Here is an 18,663-nt window from a genome sequence, read left to right as displayed (position 1 = left end):
ACACTTAATATAAAGGTCAATCTCGCATGGTTTTTATTAGAACCTGTCTTAGTCTGCTTACATGCATTGCATATTACATACATTGCATATATATTTTTATACTATAGTCACTGATTATTGAAAACTGCTGGGTCCTCCAGACTCACTTTCTTTCTCACTTTGAGCCGGAACTTTCTTTAGAGAGGGACTTTCCTCTCCTCTCACCGTTTTCTCTGCTTCGGCAAAAGCACAGTTGCCTATCTGTCTGAGTTCGGTCTTTTATTCCTCTCAAATCTCTGGAATTCTCGCGGTTAGTCTTGCCCTCTTTCCCAGAAAACCAACCATGCCTACCGCTTCTTCTTCCTCTTCTAGCCCCGGTCTATTGACAGCAAATAGAACAGACTTTCTGTCTTTCGGAGGTGAGTGCATTAGAAGAATTACTACTACAATTATCAAGGCCTGGAGGCCACTCAAGAATAAAGGTTAATGAATGTCAAGACATGTATGACAACACTGTGATGATCAGTGATGATGGAAATTGGATAGAAATCATTTAAGAGGACGGCTCATCAAGAACTTATTTACGTTGGACTTGAAAACGGCCATGTTATAGTCAGCTGGGAAGCAGCCCCATGCTATTGTGTTCCACATATGAGCAGATCTGGAGGAAAAAAGCTCTGCTCATGGAATTTAGTTTCAGTTTTAGACACAGACAGAGAATAAAGGATAGTGATTGTAACTAGGTGAGTGTTTGCCGTGAATGTTTGAGGAAGGTGGGGGCAACCATAGAGTGAAGCTAAGTCAAGCCCCTCCATGAAATAATGAGAGCATAGATAGGTTTGCAATAGCTCTTCTGTGAATAAGAGGTAGCAAGAAGGAGAAAAAGACATTGATCACAAGATTTTCGAAGTCTGGTTTTTACCTTATCCATGCAGGAAAAGGTACTCTAAGCAACTCCTCTCCAGATGTGGCAACAGTACTCCAATCACGATATTAAATAGATTTAAAAAAATGATATTTGTAAGAAATGATTATTACTTTTTATGCCCTTTTGGACATCTCTATTTTTTAATGATCAACTCTATAAAAATCATTGCATACAAAATACAATATTAATACAATAATAGAAAAGAAATATGACCTGTTGGGTCATCTAATGAGCTTGTATAAAAGTTTTTCAATAAAAAAAAAAAAGTGAGTTTACAAAACTAGTTTAAATATAAAAGAAAAAAGATAAATCAAAATTAGTCTCTTTCTGCTCACAATACATTTCTCTTTCTTTCTAACCACTAGACTATTTTTAATTAGTCAGATTCGATCTTTAAATTGAGCTGTCATAGTTCACCCTCCTCCCCCAATGCTGCCGTATGAGCTTTAAATCAGTTTGTGTTTTGCTTATACAACCTATGGCTTCTATGTTCACGTCCAATAGAAAGATCAGTTTCTCATTGTTTTCTATTTTCTTTTCATTTTGTTTGCATCCTTTTCTATTGGTGCTGTCTATAAGCATGTGCCTCAATGTAAATATATATTCATTGTTCCTATTTACTATGCCTCCCCACGGGACAGAGTTAGACACCAGGGTCGTTTTTTAACGTGGAGAAAAGGTACAAAAATAAAAATTGTCTCAGTCGTGAAGGATTTCTCCTCCACCAAAAGAGAACAAGAAACGGAAGTGCTGCACTGCAGCATCAGAAGAACAGATACTACACTTTGATCTTGACCAAAAGGCCAAGATTCATTGTTATTAGTTAAAAATTAATTTATTAGTTAAAAATTAATTTATAAAGGGATCCTTATTATATTTTGTACTTTAATTATATACACATGACAACTAATGACTCGGCATTGGTATATAAAATATGCCGCTCTCCATTTTGGGGTACCAAAATTGGTTAAAGGGAAAATTATTCCCAACTTGCATTTAGGTAAAAGATACACTTTCATATATATAATTGAATTCATTCAAAAAGTATCGCAAAATAAATAACATCTACACAAAAAAAACATGATACATTCAGTCGTGCGAGATAGCCTAGTGGTAAGGGGTTACGCTTCTTACCATGAGGTCCCGATTTCGAATCTCGCTAGATTCAGCCACTCTGATGAGTTGTAGATGACGAAACATGTGTCAGTGGATAATTATATTTTAAAAAATAATACATATGCCGCTCCCTATTTGGGGGTACCAAAATTGATTAAAGAGGAAATCATTCCCAACTCGCATTTAGGTAAAAAAGCATGTATGTATATATAATTGAATTTGTTCAGAAAGTATCGCAAAACAAAAGCAAATAACATCTACATATCTCTACTTATATCTACAAAGCATTTTATTTGTGCGAGTGAGTTTGTTCCCTAGAGACTCTGAAACGCCTGGCCAATTTTTCTTGAAATGTTACACAAATGTACTTTGTCTAGGAGTGTTCTTAGATATGTTTTTTTTTTTTTATTAGAATGCTTCCGAAAAATATCCAAAATCGACAATTAAAAAAGAAAATTCAATTAAATCCACTTAAAGAAAAAACAGAACTTATTTACGTTGAGCTTACTCTGGATGTTTTTCACTTATATTTTATTTTTTACTAGTGTATTTGTTTCTTTATTTTATTATAATTATAATAAGAATCTGATTTGCTGACTAGCAAACCCAGTATCCATGAAACTATATAAAGACATGCAGCAATATCGATTCCATGTAATAGCCTGATGAATCTCCATGGAAAATTTTGTATAGTTTAATTGCTATAAATAAATTATATATATATATATATATATATATATATATATATATATATATAATTTCTTCAAACTTACATTTAGCTCTATTTACGTATTGAGAACTGTCAAAGTAAAAACTGAAAATAGATCCATAAAATTTTATGTAGATAGATGAAATAATAATGATGATATATATATATATATATATATATATTTATTTATTATATAAACATTTAAATTTGTTTCCACAAATGCAATCACTTTTCAGCATCCTTATGTTTTATGAGAGCCAAGAGATAAGAGGCAGATGTATTGGTGAATTGAAACAAAATTTTACAGCTTATTAATGTCAATCTGTTAGATCATATGGATCTCTTCCATAACGAGAAATGTGACCCGAGCATCAGAAAGTGAGATTGAAAAGTCAGCGCTGCTGAAAAGGAGCATTCTAACCAGCAAAATATGCCTGGGAAGCCTCGTCAGCATTCCCTGCTAGCAATAAACTAACCCCTTCTCAAAGGGAGAAGGCAAAGCATAAGAGGATGGACCTCCTGGAACTGCACAAGACTAACATCATATCACAATTAACAAGGAAAAGGGCATTACAAGAATGGTCTAGATTCTGTAGATTTTGGGGTCTGAAGAAAGAACGCTGATGTATATATTGTAACTGTCAAGTGACAATGATGTATATATTGTAACTGTCAAGTGACAAGGTCAACAATCCTTATTCGATAATCAATTAGTTATTGTAAAATTGTGTATAATTTAAAGATTTTTTTTTTAATGATTTTTTTTGTCTGTATTGCAGGACACACATCAGCCATTCAGATGTTCTTGGTAACGTTCCAAAAAGTAAAAATGGTGAGAAGAGGCCAAATACACCAAAAAACAAAGCTGCTGTTATCAAATGGTTTAAAGAAGAAGAACGGCCCAAAGGGGTTGGTATTAATCCAGAAACAAACAAGATTGAACCTTGGTTTCATGGTGAGTAGAATCTGTTTATAGTATTTAATATTGTCACAAGTACAACAAATCACCATGTTTTTTTTTTTTTTTTTACACAGGCATCACCACATTATCAAGGCCAAGAGGCCACTCGAGGATAAGGGTTAAAGAGTGTACAGTAGAAATTGGACAATATAGTAATCAATTCGGTAAATTTGTTAACTTATATGGAACGGCTCATCAAGAACTTGTTTACATTAGACTTGAAGACAACCATATTGTAGTCAGTGTTTGCCTTGTAACTCTGAAATTCACCTTTCCCTGCCCCTTTTTAACCATTTTTTTTCTGCCTACTCAGTTTCCCAACCCTATCATTTACTCAACTTCTGTCTGTCATAAGTATATTTTAACCTTTAGTCATCACATTCCATAAGTTATGTTTCTGACAAAATAAGTCCAATAGAAACATAAGTTTATAGAAGCTAGAGGTAATAGTAAGAAAGAAATAATAACAGCTAAGAGAGAATATAATGAAACCACCACAAAACATATTGAAACACAGAAATTAGGAATGTGATTTCTGCAAAATCTACAATAGTTTAGTAAACAATCAACAATTCCCCACTATCCAACAATCATAAGGTTCGTTTGCACGGCAACCGAGAAAGCTGACCTGCTTGCCCATCAGTTTGCTTCAGTTTATTTTGGACCCAGCAAACAACTCCCTCCCTGATTTTCCTTTGTGGACAGAAACCACACTAGATGATCTGAAAATCACCCCTTCTCAAATACATGATATCATAAACAACCTAGACATCTCAAAAGCATATGGATCTGATCTCATTTCGGCTGTACTATTAAAAAAAATGCTCTGCCGAGGTTGCTCCAGTTCTCTCCAAACTTTTCAACGAATGCCTTAACCAATCTTGCTTCCCTGATTGTTTGTAAACTACTTTTGTGATGCCAGTTTACAAGAATTCTGGTGAAAGAACTGACCCATTAAATTATTGCCTCATTAGCATCCTCCCTCTTTTCACCAAAATATTCAAGTCCATAATTAAACTGTAGTCCATCACCTTAAAGTTCCTAAACTTCTGTCCAACCATCAATATGGATTTAGGCAAGCCTATTCTACTGCAGATATCCTAACTGTAATCTCTTAAAGTATATACACTGCACTGGATAAGACTTATATATCTAAGACTTTTGACAGGGTATGGTATGATGGTCTTCTCATGAAAATCACATCCTATGGTATTGCTGGATGACTACTTAACATAATTGAATCCTTCTTAAATAAGAGAAGAATCTAAGCTGTCCTTGATAGTCATGTCTAAACAATATAAATGCAGTATGCTTCAGGGGTCGATTTTTGGACTTTTATTATTCCTAATATTCATAAATGACCTCCCTGATAAAATCTGTGATGGGTATGTTTGCTGATGACCCCATGCTCTATATCCGGCACAAGGGGAAAACAAATGAACACATATCCAAGGCAATGGTGAAAACCCTAGAGGAAGATCTCCAGTCTAGTGGAATGGAGACAAAAATGAATGGTAACATTCAATACTACCAAAACTAAGCTCGCTTCCTTTAATAATTACAAGCCACTTTCTCAACCACTAATAGCTATACATTAGCTGAAAGTACTGCATTCAAACTCCTTGGCTTAATGATCACAGGGAATATGAGTCGGAACAGATACATCAAGAGCATTGTCAAGACTGCTGCAAAGAAGATGGGCTCTCTACCATGCTAGAAAGTTACTTATGTCTGAAAGTATCCTGTACCTTTATAAGGCCACCATTCGCCTGTGTATGAAGTATTATCACATTTGGGCTTGTGCATCTGCTACTAGTCTCTCACTCCTGGACAGGATTCAAGAGTCATCAACCTGTTAGGGCCTGAACTGTCATCTAAGCTTCAACCTTTGTCTCATCGAAATGTTGCATCTCTCTGCCTGTTTTACAAGTATTTTAATGGTGGATGCTCCACCGAACTATAAGCCCTTGTGCTCCCTCAATGTAAATACCCCCCAAAAAACCCGACAAGCTGCAAAGTCCCATCCCTACACAGAGATCCCTTCATGTAAGAAAGCTTTCTATTCTAATAGTTTCTTCCCCAGAATTGCTAGACTTTGGAATTCCCTTCTGGGATCCTGCTTCCCCAACTGTACTGACATGCAGAAAATGTGAATGGTCATCTAGCTGCTCAACTCCCTACATAGTATCCCTGCAACTTATGTCCCTGAGAGTAGCCTCCTAGATCAAAGTGGCGCTGTGCCTTGTTTGAGGTGAAGATGTAAAAAAAAAAGCAAACAAAATTTCTGTTTTCTTGATGAGAAATTATCCATCTCCTACTTATTGTTGGCTTAGTTTTTGGCCTTCAAGTATGAAGGTTGTACCAATAGTAAAGACTACTATTTTCTTAACTCGAAAGACTGGAGTAGTACCATTAAAGAGTGAACTTTTTATGCTCCAGAGTTTATTTTTCTACATAGTCACCACTATTCTCAGTGCATTTTTGCCAGGAATCCAATGACACATCTCTGCTTTTGACACACGTCCAATACAGGGGTTGCTTTCCGAGAGTCTCACACCATCAGCATGTGTAACAGATAAAAGTTTCAGGTTATGAAGGCATAAGTTCTGTCACTATAATGATTTAATGTGCAATCCCTTCTAATTCATTCAAGTGGAATAAAAAAAATAAATAGGAGGCATTACTTTTGGAACGCCCCTCGCAGTTTATTTATTTATTTTAATTTTTTTCAGAACCTTACAGCAAGTGACCTCATGCCTTGTTTAAAGAGATTTTCATAAAAAAATACAGCATTTGGTGGTGAGATACATAATAACCTAAATTAAGTGGGAATTGATTCAAACGCTTTGTACATATTAGTTCAATATCTGGATAGATAACAGATACCTCTAGATTGCAACTGTTCATTGTACATTCCGTATGCCGCCATTTAAAATCAACAAATATTTTTTAATCATTTAGATCATAATTCAAATCCTGAAGGGTTAAATGCTCTAATTTCAAATCCAGAGTAATTTGCACAGATTTGTCAGTTTCTGATCCATTCTGTTAATCTGTTTGGCAGGTTTGATTACAAGACCTGAAGCGGAAGAGATCTTGTCAAATCGACCAGTCGGGAGTTTCTTGGTGAGGGTCAGTGAGAGGATTTGGGGCTTCACCATTTCCTATCAAGCCGAAGAACGTTGTAAGCACTTCCTCATCGACGCGTGCGATGGAACATATCACTTTTTTGGAACAAATTACCAGGTTTATTCTAGTCTACATGAAATCATCACGCATCACACGGTAAGTCGGACTCTTTGTTTTCGGCCCATGAAATGTTTTTGTAAAAAAAAATATGGCAAATTTGGATCCAGAAAAATCCATGTTTCTCATTGATGTCCAGTCAAGAAAAATTAAATGTCAACAATCAAAATATGAAACTCTTGAACTTTTTTCTTGTACATATGACGCAATTTTATTCTAACATGTTTTGTTTAGTTAACCCTTCACCCCTTATTGCCTCACTTGTTGGGTGCACTGTCTCTATTTCTGCCTATTGTCAGGCCTCCTGGCATGTACTTATGTAACCTTTACTAAAATTCATACTAGTTAATCTCTACTTACCAGTGTAGAGTTCATATATATATATATATATATATATATATATATATATATATATATATATATATATATATATTAAGTAATGTGATTTATAATTTAAAAATTTAATTAAAATTTGATTTTTAAATTTAAAAATTTAAAATTTTTAAATTATAAATCACATTACTTAATATTGAATTAGCTCTAGGACATTTAACTATCGAGCTTATTATATATCTAAATTACAACGAGCACTTTCTATTTCCTGTATTTTAATTAAACTAGTAATTTCATTGTTACATTAAAATACACTTAGCTCTTTAGACTATTGTTCTAATCTCCTTTAAATTATATATATATATATATATATATATATATATATATATATAGTAAGTTATAAAATATACGCGGAATATTTAGTGTAGCTTAATTGCCATATATATTTTATAACTTACTAACTAGCTCTACCTGTGTATTGAGTACTTTTGAAGTAAATACTTAAAGTTTACGCATAAATTTATACTTTCGTATATTAATTTATGTGAGTAAATGAAGTAATTATATATATATATATTAATGAAAACAAAGGGATGTAGTGTTTACCTGATATGCACAATGGTAAACTTCAAACTAATATAAATAACAGTATTTATATATAGAAAATGTAATCCCGACTGAATTAAAAAAGCTCAATACACAATAGAGAGTAGAGCTTATTATAATATGATTAGAAGAATATGATGAAGAATAATAATAGCATTCTTTGAAACTCCGTGGAATAAGGACTTTGTAAATTTTTTTTTTTTTTTTTTTTTTTTTTTTTTTTTTTGAGTATTCAGTTGAACAATAAATTTTGATTGTAAAGTTCAACTTAGTTTTAATTTTCTTTCTCTTATATATATATATGAAAATGAACAGAAAAATTTATAACTTTTCTTTATTCATTTTCTACTGGTAACATGTAAGGATACAAAATATGAAAAAAAAATTAAAAACTTTTTTGCAAAAGCATGATTTTCTACTGTATCTTCGGACTTCCTCAGTATAGTGAAGGTGATGTGCATGCAGAGAAGGAAGGAGGAGAAGGTATAGCCAATGAGAAGATTCCATGTCAGCCTTAAATACATATACATATAAGTACGCACATGCACACAATACATATATACATATAAAAGAGAAATTAAATCGTAACTAAAGATTGTGAAACGTGTATTTAACTGTCTAATATTTTGAATTTCAATAATAATATTTATTCCTCAAGAGAAAAAAATATCCAAAGGATATAAGATGTTTTGAGGGGAGATGCTGTATATACTTTAAATGCCGACAGCTATTTTTTTTTCTATTCGAAAAAAGGAAATAAGAACATCGTTTTCAAATTCAACTGTATTTTGGAAGATATGGAATGCTCCATCTGTATACAGACACACACACTAAATCCCTATACAGGAGTGCTAATGATGCAGGTGGTTTGTGCTTCTGTCTTAGTTGTAATACTCAGTCTTGGGTTCTATCTATCCATTCATCCTTATTCTCCAGTGGCTTTTAGCCTTGACAAGTGCTGACTAAATAATAAATAACAATGATAAAAGTGCATTAGAATTTTATATAATGGAAGACAAGGAATTTTTTCAAATCGGCATTAAAATGAAGTGATTTTTTAGGTAGGCGACCCTATTCTACAATTGAGTGAGATTCATCTGACAGATAAGTTGATTAATTTGTACCTTGTTAATCAACTACTATGGCTACCCGGCATTGCCAGTGGCAAAGATATAACTTCTATTTCTCTCTCTACCCCATCTTTCTTCTTCACACAGCCCATTCCCTTCCCTGGACACACACATACACACATAACCTGAGTGGCATAAGGAAAGTTACTCTGAAAATACAATCATATTTACTTCCCTTTACATAACATTAAAAGATATGTGTACGTCTTGATAGCATTAAATGATATGTCTATTTGACTCCCAAATAATGAACATTTTGTTTTGTCAACTGGACATACAAACATACACACATGTGCCTACTAGATACCAACCTCAGGTATCTTCATCTCTCTGTACAGTGTTTTGTCGACAACTCTGACACAAGGATGCTTCAAGTTTGAAGTAAGCTCTGACCAAACATTCAAACTAAAATAAAAAAAAACAACAAAAAACAAAAAAGTGCCTTTTATATATTATAGCTTAATGTTCTGGCATATTTGGCTCATGATGTGCAAGTTTTTATTTAGCAAATTATCCTTAAAAGTCACTGAATTGTATAAATCTAATGTGTAAAAGTTGCATTTTTTTCTTTTTTGTGTTTATATGTATTCACCCACTTCAACACAAAATGAGGATAATTTCTAACTAGTTACTAGGGTTACCCGGTATTACCCGGACAAAAGTCTAACCTAACTTCTACCTCTCGCTTTCCCCCTCCTCTCTGTTATTTCTCCCTTTTTCACCTTCTCTTTGCCCAGCCCATACCTCTCTCTGGCCACACACACACACACACACACACACAAAAATCGAGTCAGCATGATGGGAAATAACTCTGAAAAAAAAAATCAGAATCACTTTCCTTTACATGACATTAAAAGTTGTGTGTATGTCTTGGTAACATTAAATGCCTATTTGACCCCTAAATAATTGATTTTTTTTCTATGCTGATCAAGAAAACTATAAACATACACACACAGACAACTTTCCTTTGTATAGATTTCAGTTTTTCAGAAAATATATTTATTCCATTTTTCTTTCCAGAAAAGTCCAATTACATTGCTTGGCGAAGAAATATTACTTTATCCATGCGGACAACAAGCAGATCCTCCAAACTATGCAGAATTGTTTCAAGGTGATATTACGGAGTCGACAAATCTCTGAAAAGTTGGTTGTGTATATCGAGAAAGGAAAACTTAGCCTGTGGATGTGATTGTTGTTTTTCGGTCAGTTTACTGGGATCCTGTTCAACTTTTTAAAATTCTTGTCTTCGCCCAGAGACAAATCTTTAACAAACATTCCACTTCATCATTCCAATTTGGTCCAAGTTTAAAATGGACAAAAAACATTTAATAACACTCATTTTTACTCAACCACTCCAGTCTGATACTCTCAACCATTTCCTGAAGAATGAAACTATAAATAAGATACCTAAAACACTGAACTGACTGCAAATGTTTCTTACACAATATAATCAAAATTATGTGCAATATTATTTTTTAAAACTAATGAAAAATGGAGTTTAAAAAAAAAAAAAATTGCATTTGATTTTTATTTGCTTCCTTTTTTTTTTTCAATTTAATTTTTATTTTTTTCCATTTTTTTTTGTTTTCTATTTTGTCTTTTTTTTTTCTTTTTACTTTTTCTTTTTCTATTTTTTACTTTCTTTTTTCCTTTCCTTTTCCCTTTTATTTCCTTTTTTGTTCTTTATTTTTGTTTTCTTTTTATTTTGACTTTTTAAAAAAAATTCTTTTTTTATCTTTTGTGAATTTCTCATTGCTTTTCATTCATTTTTATATACTTTTCTTGGTTTCTTTTTAATCAAGTCATACCTTTATTTTGTTTCTTTTTTCATATAGATTTTATCTCAATGTTTCTAATACCAGGTAGATACTAGATGAAAATTGATTTTAAAGTATTATAATTTGAATAGCAAATAAAATTTATTTACATTTATTTACTTAAAGAAATATATTTATTAAAAACATTTCAAACAATTAATAGGTAACTAAAATATTAAATCTTGTAAAAAATAAAAATTCATAACTTTTGTAAAAAAAAAAAACAAAAAAAAAAAACCCCAAAAAACAAAAGGCAGAATTCTATTGTATGAAAAAAAAAAAAAAAAATGGTTACAGTGGGGTTTGCATCCATCTCCTTTATTTTCTTGAAAATTCAATTTTGTCATCCTATCATGAATAATTTCCTTATATGAATAAAATTCATATAACCCTTTTTATTTATTGTTTCATCTCAATTTCGTTTGAGAAATAATGGAAGAGTCTAAACGGTGATGACCTATGAAGACTCATGTCTTGCCAATGCTTATGTCGACCACATATAAAAAATATGGTACACTAGAATCATTGCACCAGGTCACAATATGGCAAAACCATCTGTAGCAATATTATTGGCATTACATGAAGGTATACTGCTATAAATGTATGCAATTCTATTTATAACCATGCAACCAAAGCAGCAAGGAGGACCAACCTCAGACAATAAAAATTGTGGGTTAGTGTGCTGCCATAAATTTGGGCGATTCTATTTATAATTATGTCTGATTAGAACAACTTTATAAAAATGAACAACTTTATAAAAATGAACAACTTTATAAAAATGAACAACTTTATAAAAATGAACAACTTTATAAAAATGAACAACTTTATAAAAATGAACAACTTTATAAAAATGAACAACTTTATAAAAATGAACAACTTTATAAAAATGAACAACTTTATAAAAATGAACAACTTTATAAAAATGAACAACTTTATAAAAATGAACAACTTTATAAAAATGCTTGAATCTTTTTGAATTCTCTAGTATTTAGCATTAATTCTGTGAAAGCTTCTTAAACTGAATTTATGCTGTTATTCTTTTTGATTTTTGCTTGGAACTAGTGATGGGAGGATTCCAATATTTTTCCAGATTCCAATACAATTACCGATTCCATACATTTTGGCTATTTGCAAGAATGACTTTTCTCTGAAGATTACTTTTTTTTTTTTTTTTTTGTCCTCGAATGTTAACTGGAAAGATTTTTTTTTTTTTTTTTTTTTGTTACTATGTATTTCTTTGTCTTCTCTCTCTCTTTCATTTTGTGTCACTTTTCCCTTGCCGAGGGGTCAGAGGTTTCTTGAAATTTTCCAAGCATACTCTTCAGTCTCCACAGTTTAATGGGATAACTGTTTCCAAACTTGTGTTCAATCACTTGCTTCCAAATCTACTAAAATTCAAGACTTCCATGCTTTTACAACAATACATCCACCAACACAGCTGATTCATCCTTTGGTTATTATCGATGCTGGCTATCTTGTGGTAGTACTTCCAGAAAACTTGATTACCTAATATGTCTGCTGTGGTTCGAATTTCAAACTGCAGATTTCTGTAAGCATAGATCTGCATCATCATGCTGCAGTCAGGTGAGAGTGGATCGGATGAGGGGGCTAACACTTTCGTTTTCCCAAATTTAGTTTCCTACAAAATGGTGGGGGTTCGATCATTGTCATAACAATTACTAAATATTGCCTGTAGATATTAGATTACTCATGGTTGAGTATTTACATCTGTGATGGATACTGCCATTGATTTCCACATGCAAGGCCTACCACAACAATTAAGTTGTTCGGAAAACCACACAGATGATTTGTTTAAAGTGGTGAAGGTTTTGTGTAGAACCATCCACACTTTTTGGCACAACTGCTAATCTCGGTCAGTGCAATGACTGCCAAAAGACAGAGCAGACAGTAGACTTCGGGTTTTAAGTGTTTTCCTTCTCCTAGGTGCATGTCTTAATAAAAACTGAGGGTGCATCTCTTAGTGGATTAAACATGCCCCCAAATACTAACCTGGAAATTTTTAAAAGATATACATTAGTGATGGGACGATTGCAGTATTTTTCCGATTTTGATACAATTACCAATTCCGATTCTTTATAAATCTCTAAATATTTAACTATAAAAGTGTTATTTTGTCCGATTTCTGTGAAAACAACTGTTAACTATGCAGTTATTATCCGAAACATAAAATTACACTTGTGGAGGATGATATACAGATTTTAGCTTTACTGGTAATTTAAAATCAATAAAAATTTATTTTATCATTATTACCAGCAATGGAAGATTTTGCTTTAAACAGAATAAAATAAAAAAAAAAACACAGAATCGTTTTGGCGTTGGAAAATAGGCACCAATTTTTTCGATACCGATGCAGATACCCCCAAATTTGTCAATTTTTCCGATTCCTGATTCCAATTAATCGTCCCACTACTAATATATATACAATTTTATATATATATATATATATTTATTTAATAGACTGACTTGTATATCAAATAGTTATTTAGACACTTGTCTAGTATCTACAGTTTATGATATGCATACTATTATGTGGTTGAAATTACATGTTTTTCTTACTTAGTGGTTACATTGATTGTTATTAGAGATTGTGCATAAAAATCATTTTTTCCATTGCTTCCAACGTAATAGATGTACTGAGACTAAAGCCGCTTTCAGAACTGCCAGCAACCACTGTAAAAAAGTAAAGAACGCAAGAGAGTTGTATGCTCAGTCCGTCAAGTCCAAAGTAGCTGAGCAGCAGCTTGGTTCCCACCAGTTTTGGCAAATAGCAAACAGAATCCTGAACAGAAGTGTGTGTTCTATCCCAACTATCATCAATGGACCTGGGGTAATCTCGTCAGCATCAGACAAAGCCAAACTCTTTGCCGAGAACTTTGCAGCTAATTCTAACCTTTGCGACCAAGGCCCTAATACCAGGTAGACACTAGATGAAAATTGATTTTAAAGTATTATAATTTGAATAGCAAATAAAATTTATTTACATTTATTTACTTAAAGAAATAAAATATATTTATTAAAAACATTTCAAACAATTAATAGGTAACTAAAATATTAAATCTTGTAAAAAATAAAAATTCGTAACTTTTGTAAAAAAAAAAAAAAACATGCTCCCAAATATTTCCTCCTGTATCAGAAAACATGCTATGTGATATACAAATATCTGTACGTGATGTTGCCAAGCTAATCAAAAACCTTGATTCCAGTAAAGCAACCGGCCCTGACGGTATTCCAATTATAGTACTCAAAAGACTTCAACCAGAACTTGCGCCTATACTTACAAAACTGTTTAAACGTTGTCTTAAGGAGAATTGCTTCCCGTCACCCTGGAAAATCTCATCAGTATGCCCCGTATTTAAGAATTCAAGTGATCGCTCATCTCCCTCACAGTACAGGCCAATAAGTCTCCTGTGTGTCATGAGTAAGTTGCTCGAATCTGTGTTAAATAGAGAAGTAATCAACCATCTTAGCAAAAATAACTTTCTTAGTGACATGCAATATGGTTTCTGTTCTGCTAGATCTACAGCATATGTGCTTACAGTTATATCTCATAGGATTAGCGAATCTCTTGATGGAGGCTACCTTTCTAAGGCAATTGCTCTTGACATATCAAAGGCCTTTGATAGAATATGGCATAAAGGTTTACTTCACAAGATCTCCAGCTATGGTATAGCTGAAAATGTCTTCTCAATTATTAAATCATTTCTCTCTGATAGGTTCATAAGAGTAGTGGTTGATGGGCAGAAATCAGATGCTCTTAGTATTAATGCTGGAGTCCCTCAGGGTTCCATCCTGGGCCATACGCTCTTCCTGATCTATTTTAATGATCTTCCAAATCACATCCTTACATCATTCGTAGACATCTATGCTGATGACACTACTATCTATAGAAGCACATCTAAGACTGTAAACGCCCAAGTTCTCTCTGATTCTCTCTCCTCTGATCTTGAGCAAGTGGTACAATGGGGAAATAGGTGGCTGGTTACTCTTAATGCATCTAAAACCAAGCTTTTATCTTTACATCATCAACGCTCTGATCCCCATCTAGCATCAATTGAAATGAATGGCTCTCGTCTTGAGGAGGCCTCATGTTTTGACAAGCTTCTGTGCTTGACCTTTACTCCTGATCTTAAATGGAACACATAGATTAAATCCGTTGCCAAGGCCGCTGGAAAAATGGTGGGATCCTTCTATCGATCCAGTAGATATCTCACTGCTGATGCAATTCTCTATCTATATAAGAGCCAGGTACGTCCAAGGATGGAGTACTGTTGCCACATCTGGGCAGGAGCTGCTAGAAAGAACTTATCCTGCCTTGATAGAGTTCAAAATGGACTTCGTAGCCTTGTGGGGGATGTCTTTTCCTCTTCCCTGCAACCTCTTTCTCACAGAAGAGATGTTGTGAATTTGTCACTGCTTTATCGTTATTTTCATGGCAGGTGCTCGGCTGAGCTCCATTCTATGCCCCCCCCCTCGCCAAACTTTCACAAGAAACACCCGTCTAGCAGAAAACACTATCACTAGTTTCCCCTACTCTTTATCTGTGCCTAAACCTAAGCGTAGATTCCATGAACAAAGCTTCTTTCTTAGAACTGCACGCCTATGGAATTGTCTTCCATTTTTCTGCTTTCCAGCTGACTACAATATGGTTGTCTTCAAGTCTAACGTAAATAAGTTCTTGATGAGCCGTTCCATATAAGTTATCAACTTTACCAAATTTTCATTACTAATGATTACTATAATGTCCAATTTCTACTGTACAGACTTTTACTCTTATCCTCGAGTGGCCTCTTGGCCTTGATAAGTGGTGATGCCTATGTAAAAAAAACCAAAAAAAACAAAAAAACAACCAAAAAATTTCTTTATTTTACTTAATTGATGAAATCGTTTTTGTTACATTTGTTAAAATTTTATTTGTGTATGTGTGGGGGGGTCTAGCTATGAATCTGCATATTGTTAGTTTATTAATATATTTTTTTGTTATTTTTTAAGGGGTAGGGTTTAATCATAAATATATTATTCGATTAATATGATTTTGTCCTTTTAAGAGGCAAAAATTCCCTAAATGGATAAAATTTTCATTTTTTTTAAGTATTTAAATTTATCTTTAGTTTTTAATTAAAATGTATGATTAGTGGTTATTCGTATGAATCAGTCATTGATATTGCAATGAAAATACCAAAAATTAGTAAAAATGTGAGTTAAAAAAAAAAAAACTAAAATTATTAGGTTATGCTCAACATTCAGTAACAGTTAGGATTAATCTTATTCAAATACTCCCAGAAAATAATAGTTTGGTGCTCATGGTAAAATTGAAAAAAAAAAAAAAAAAAAAAAAGATATTAATCAATTTTTTATGAAAATTAGTATTTGTTTTTGTTTTTTATTTTGCTACATTTTCACCTTTCTAATTTTTTCTTTTTGTACATTTGTCAGTTTTTTGTCTCTTCAAAAAAACAAAAACTCTCTTTCCTTATTTTTTTCTGTGTGTCTTTTTTCTTCTGTATTATTTGTCTTTTCATAAATAATTGACAAATAATTACTACATAATTTTTATACAAAAGATAATGGAGGAAATGTTACTTTTTTTCAAACAAATCAACCAAGCAGTGAGGAAGATCCTGTCATATTTTATATTTCAATCAAATTTATTTACATTCAATAAATATTTACATCATACTGACAAACAATAGATTTATCTTATCAACCACAAAAAAATCTCACTTCAAGTTGACTTTTCCTTTTTTAAAAAGTAGTGGCATTAAAATATATTCACTGCAAGTTAACTCCATAGAAACGTTCATGTTTTATTTCCATATGAAATCATCAGGCTTACTGAAAGTTAATTAGCTTGATTATTTCCTCTAGGAATAAAACATCTGTTTCACTGTAGCTCACTTACTGTGAATGTATTGATTTTAAGTAGCTGAGTGGTTTTAGCTACTCTAATTGAGTAATAAAATAGAGTAAGTTGCTTTAATGAACTGACGTTCATGGTCAAAGCTGGTAATATCCTTAAGCATTAGGGTTTAGATGTATCTTTTGATATCTCTTCCAGGCTGCTTACCAGTTCGTATTTATGGTTTAACCAGCAAATCATTCTTGTGATGAGTAACCCGGATGTATTTATATTTGTTATATCACATACTATTACTAAGTTCTACCCATATATTGAGCACTGTTGAAGTAAATACTTTAAATATACATACACAATATATGTATAATATTATATATCGCCATGAAATAGTAAATTATGTGCACACAAATACTTACATATATATATATATATATATATATTACTGATAAGTTACATTTCAATGACCAAAGGACAGAATAGGTTCACAATCACGATTTTTTAATATTTCATTATCTTTTTACTTGTAATAAATAATATGGGCGTATCTTTACATTTTCTTTTTATTAATTGTCATACATGTTTTGCTATCATGATAGAAAATATGGTCCTTATACCATCATACTGATCATCAGAAATTAAATGATATTAAAAATAGACACAAAAATAAAAGGATTACTTGAAAAACTGAAAATTTAAAGACCTACCTCAAAAGAGACACCTAAAGGGAGAAGAGAAAATTCTAGAGATGCCATTATTTATATATATATATATATATATATATATATATATATATATATATATAGACCTTGGTTATTCAGATAAACCTTTCATAATTCCTTCAAAATCACTTTATTTACAAACAATTATTTTAAAACAAATAAAATTTCATGCTTCATCAGTTGATAACGTTCCAGTCAGGCTGAAAAATTAATATGCGCTCGACATTCATTTAATTCATACATATTTGATTTTCACTCCCAAAAATTGAAATGGGGAAACCTTACTTTCGTTTGATTTGTACAATGACCTAATATATGTATGTTTGGGAAGGAGACAGAATATATATATACATATATATGTATGTACTGATACACTGTAACCATTACGATTGATTACGTATTATAATAGCTTTTTGAATGGTTTTATATTCAAGATGTATACATTGTAATATTGCAGAATGATTTTGACTATGTTGCAATCATTTTTGATTTTATGTTTACACATTGTAATTATTTATGTATATAATAAAAATAATTTTGTATTGAAATAAAAGAACAAACATTTGCATTTTCTACTCATGAATGTGATGTTATTGAATATGTGATTTGTGTTTTCACATTTAGGGAATTCTAGCTTGTTTAATATAATTGTTATTGTCCATTTGTAAATTTTGCATGTACTTCTGTTAGATAATGGGAACCAGACATATGCCGAAATAAAAAAAGAAATGAGAATTAAAGTAACAAAAAAGTCCTGGATGATACCCCCCCCCCAAAAAAAAACTAGCCCAGATTCTGACCTATGACGTAGTTAGAAACGTCAATGGCAAACAAAAGAAAAAAAAGAATAGGGTGAAATTGTAATAAAAACATGCCCTTTTGAGTGATGAGGGAAAGCCTGCCCACCAATAGTTGTATGTTGTCTGCATTTTTTTATTGTCGCCATCAAGCCCCCATCCTGTATCTCTCTCCCTGCTTCAACTACACTTCCAAGTATCAAATAAACGACATTGTTTTGATAAACCGAATTTGTCATTTATTGAAAACGCAGCTATATACTCGCCACTGTCGAAAACAGTCAAACGTTGGGTTTCTACATACATTTAATTTGAGACACGCTCCTTATCTAACACTTTTAAGCATTCAAGAACAGATTTGCTGATGGCACAACCCTCTAAAATAGACACGAAGAAAAACGAATGTATACATATCCAAGGTACACTACACTCTATGGCAGGCACAAC

General features: G+C 32.4%; 1 protein-coding gene and 1 pseudogene across 11 annotated transcripts in view; one reads left to right on the top strand and one right to left on the bottom strand.

Moving 5' to 3' along the window:
* The window catches only part of LOC145243923 (SH2 domain-containing protein 4B-like), a 186,212-nt gene extending 175,748 nt beyond the window's left edge, over positions 1-10,464 (top strand). For all 11 annotated transcript variants that reach the window (XM_080107040.1, XM_080107037.1, XM_080107039.1 and 8 more), the window contains 3 exons: positions 3,512-3,687; positions 6,758-6,978; positions 10,029-10,464. In XM_080107040.1, coding sequence (XP_079963166.1) covers positions 3,512-3,687; positions 6,758-6,978; positions 10,029-10,148 — 517 coding nt within the window. In that variant the 3' untranslated portion in view covers positions 10,149-10,464. The remainder of the gene's footprint in view (positions 1-3,511; positions 3,688-6,757; positions 6,979-10,028) is intronic.
* On the bottom strand, positions 1,582-1,722 carry LOC145244153 (U2 spliceosomal RNA; annotated as a pseudogene).
* Positions 10,465-18,663: the final 8,199 nt, after the last annotated feature.

Source organism: Euprymna scolopes, chromosome 22 (genome assembly GCF_053919585.1).
Source record: "Euprymna scolopes isolate OS-2025 chromosome 22, ASM5391958v1, whole genome shotgun sequence".
NCBI classification, from domain to species: domain Eukaryota; kingdom Metazoa; phylum Mollusca; class Cephalopoda; order Sepiida; family Sepiolidae; genus Euprymna; species Euprymna scolopes.
This window is presented reverse-complemented; position numbering and strand designations above follow the sequence as displayed.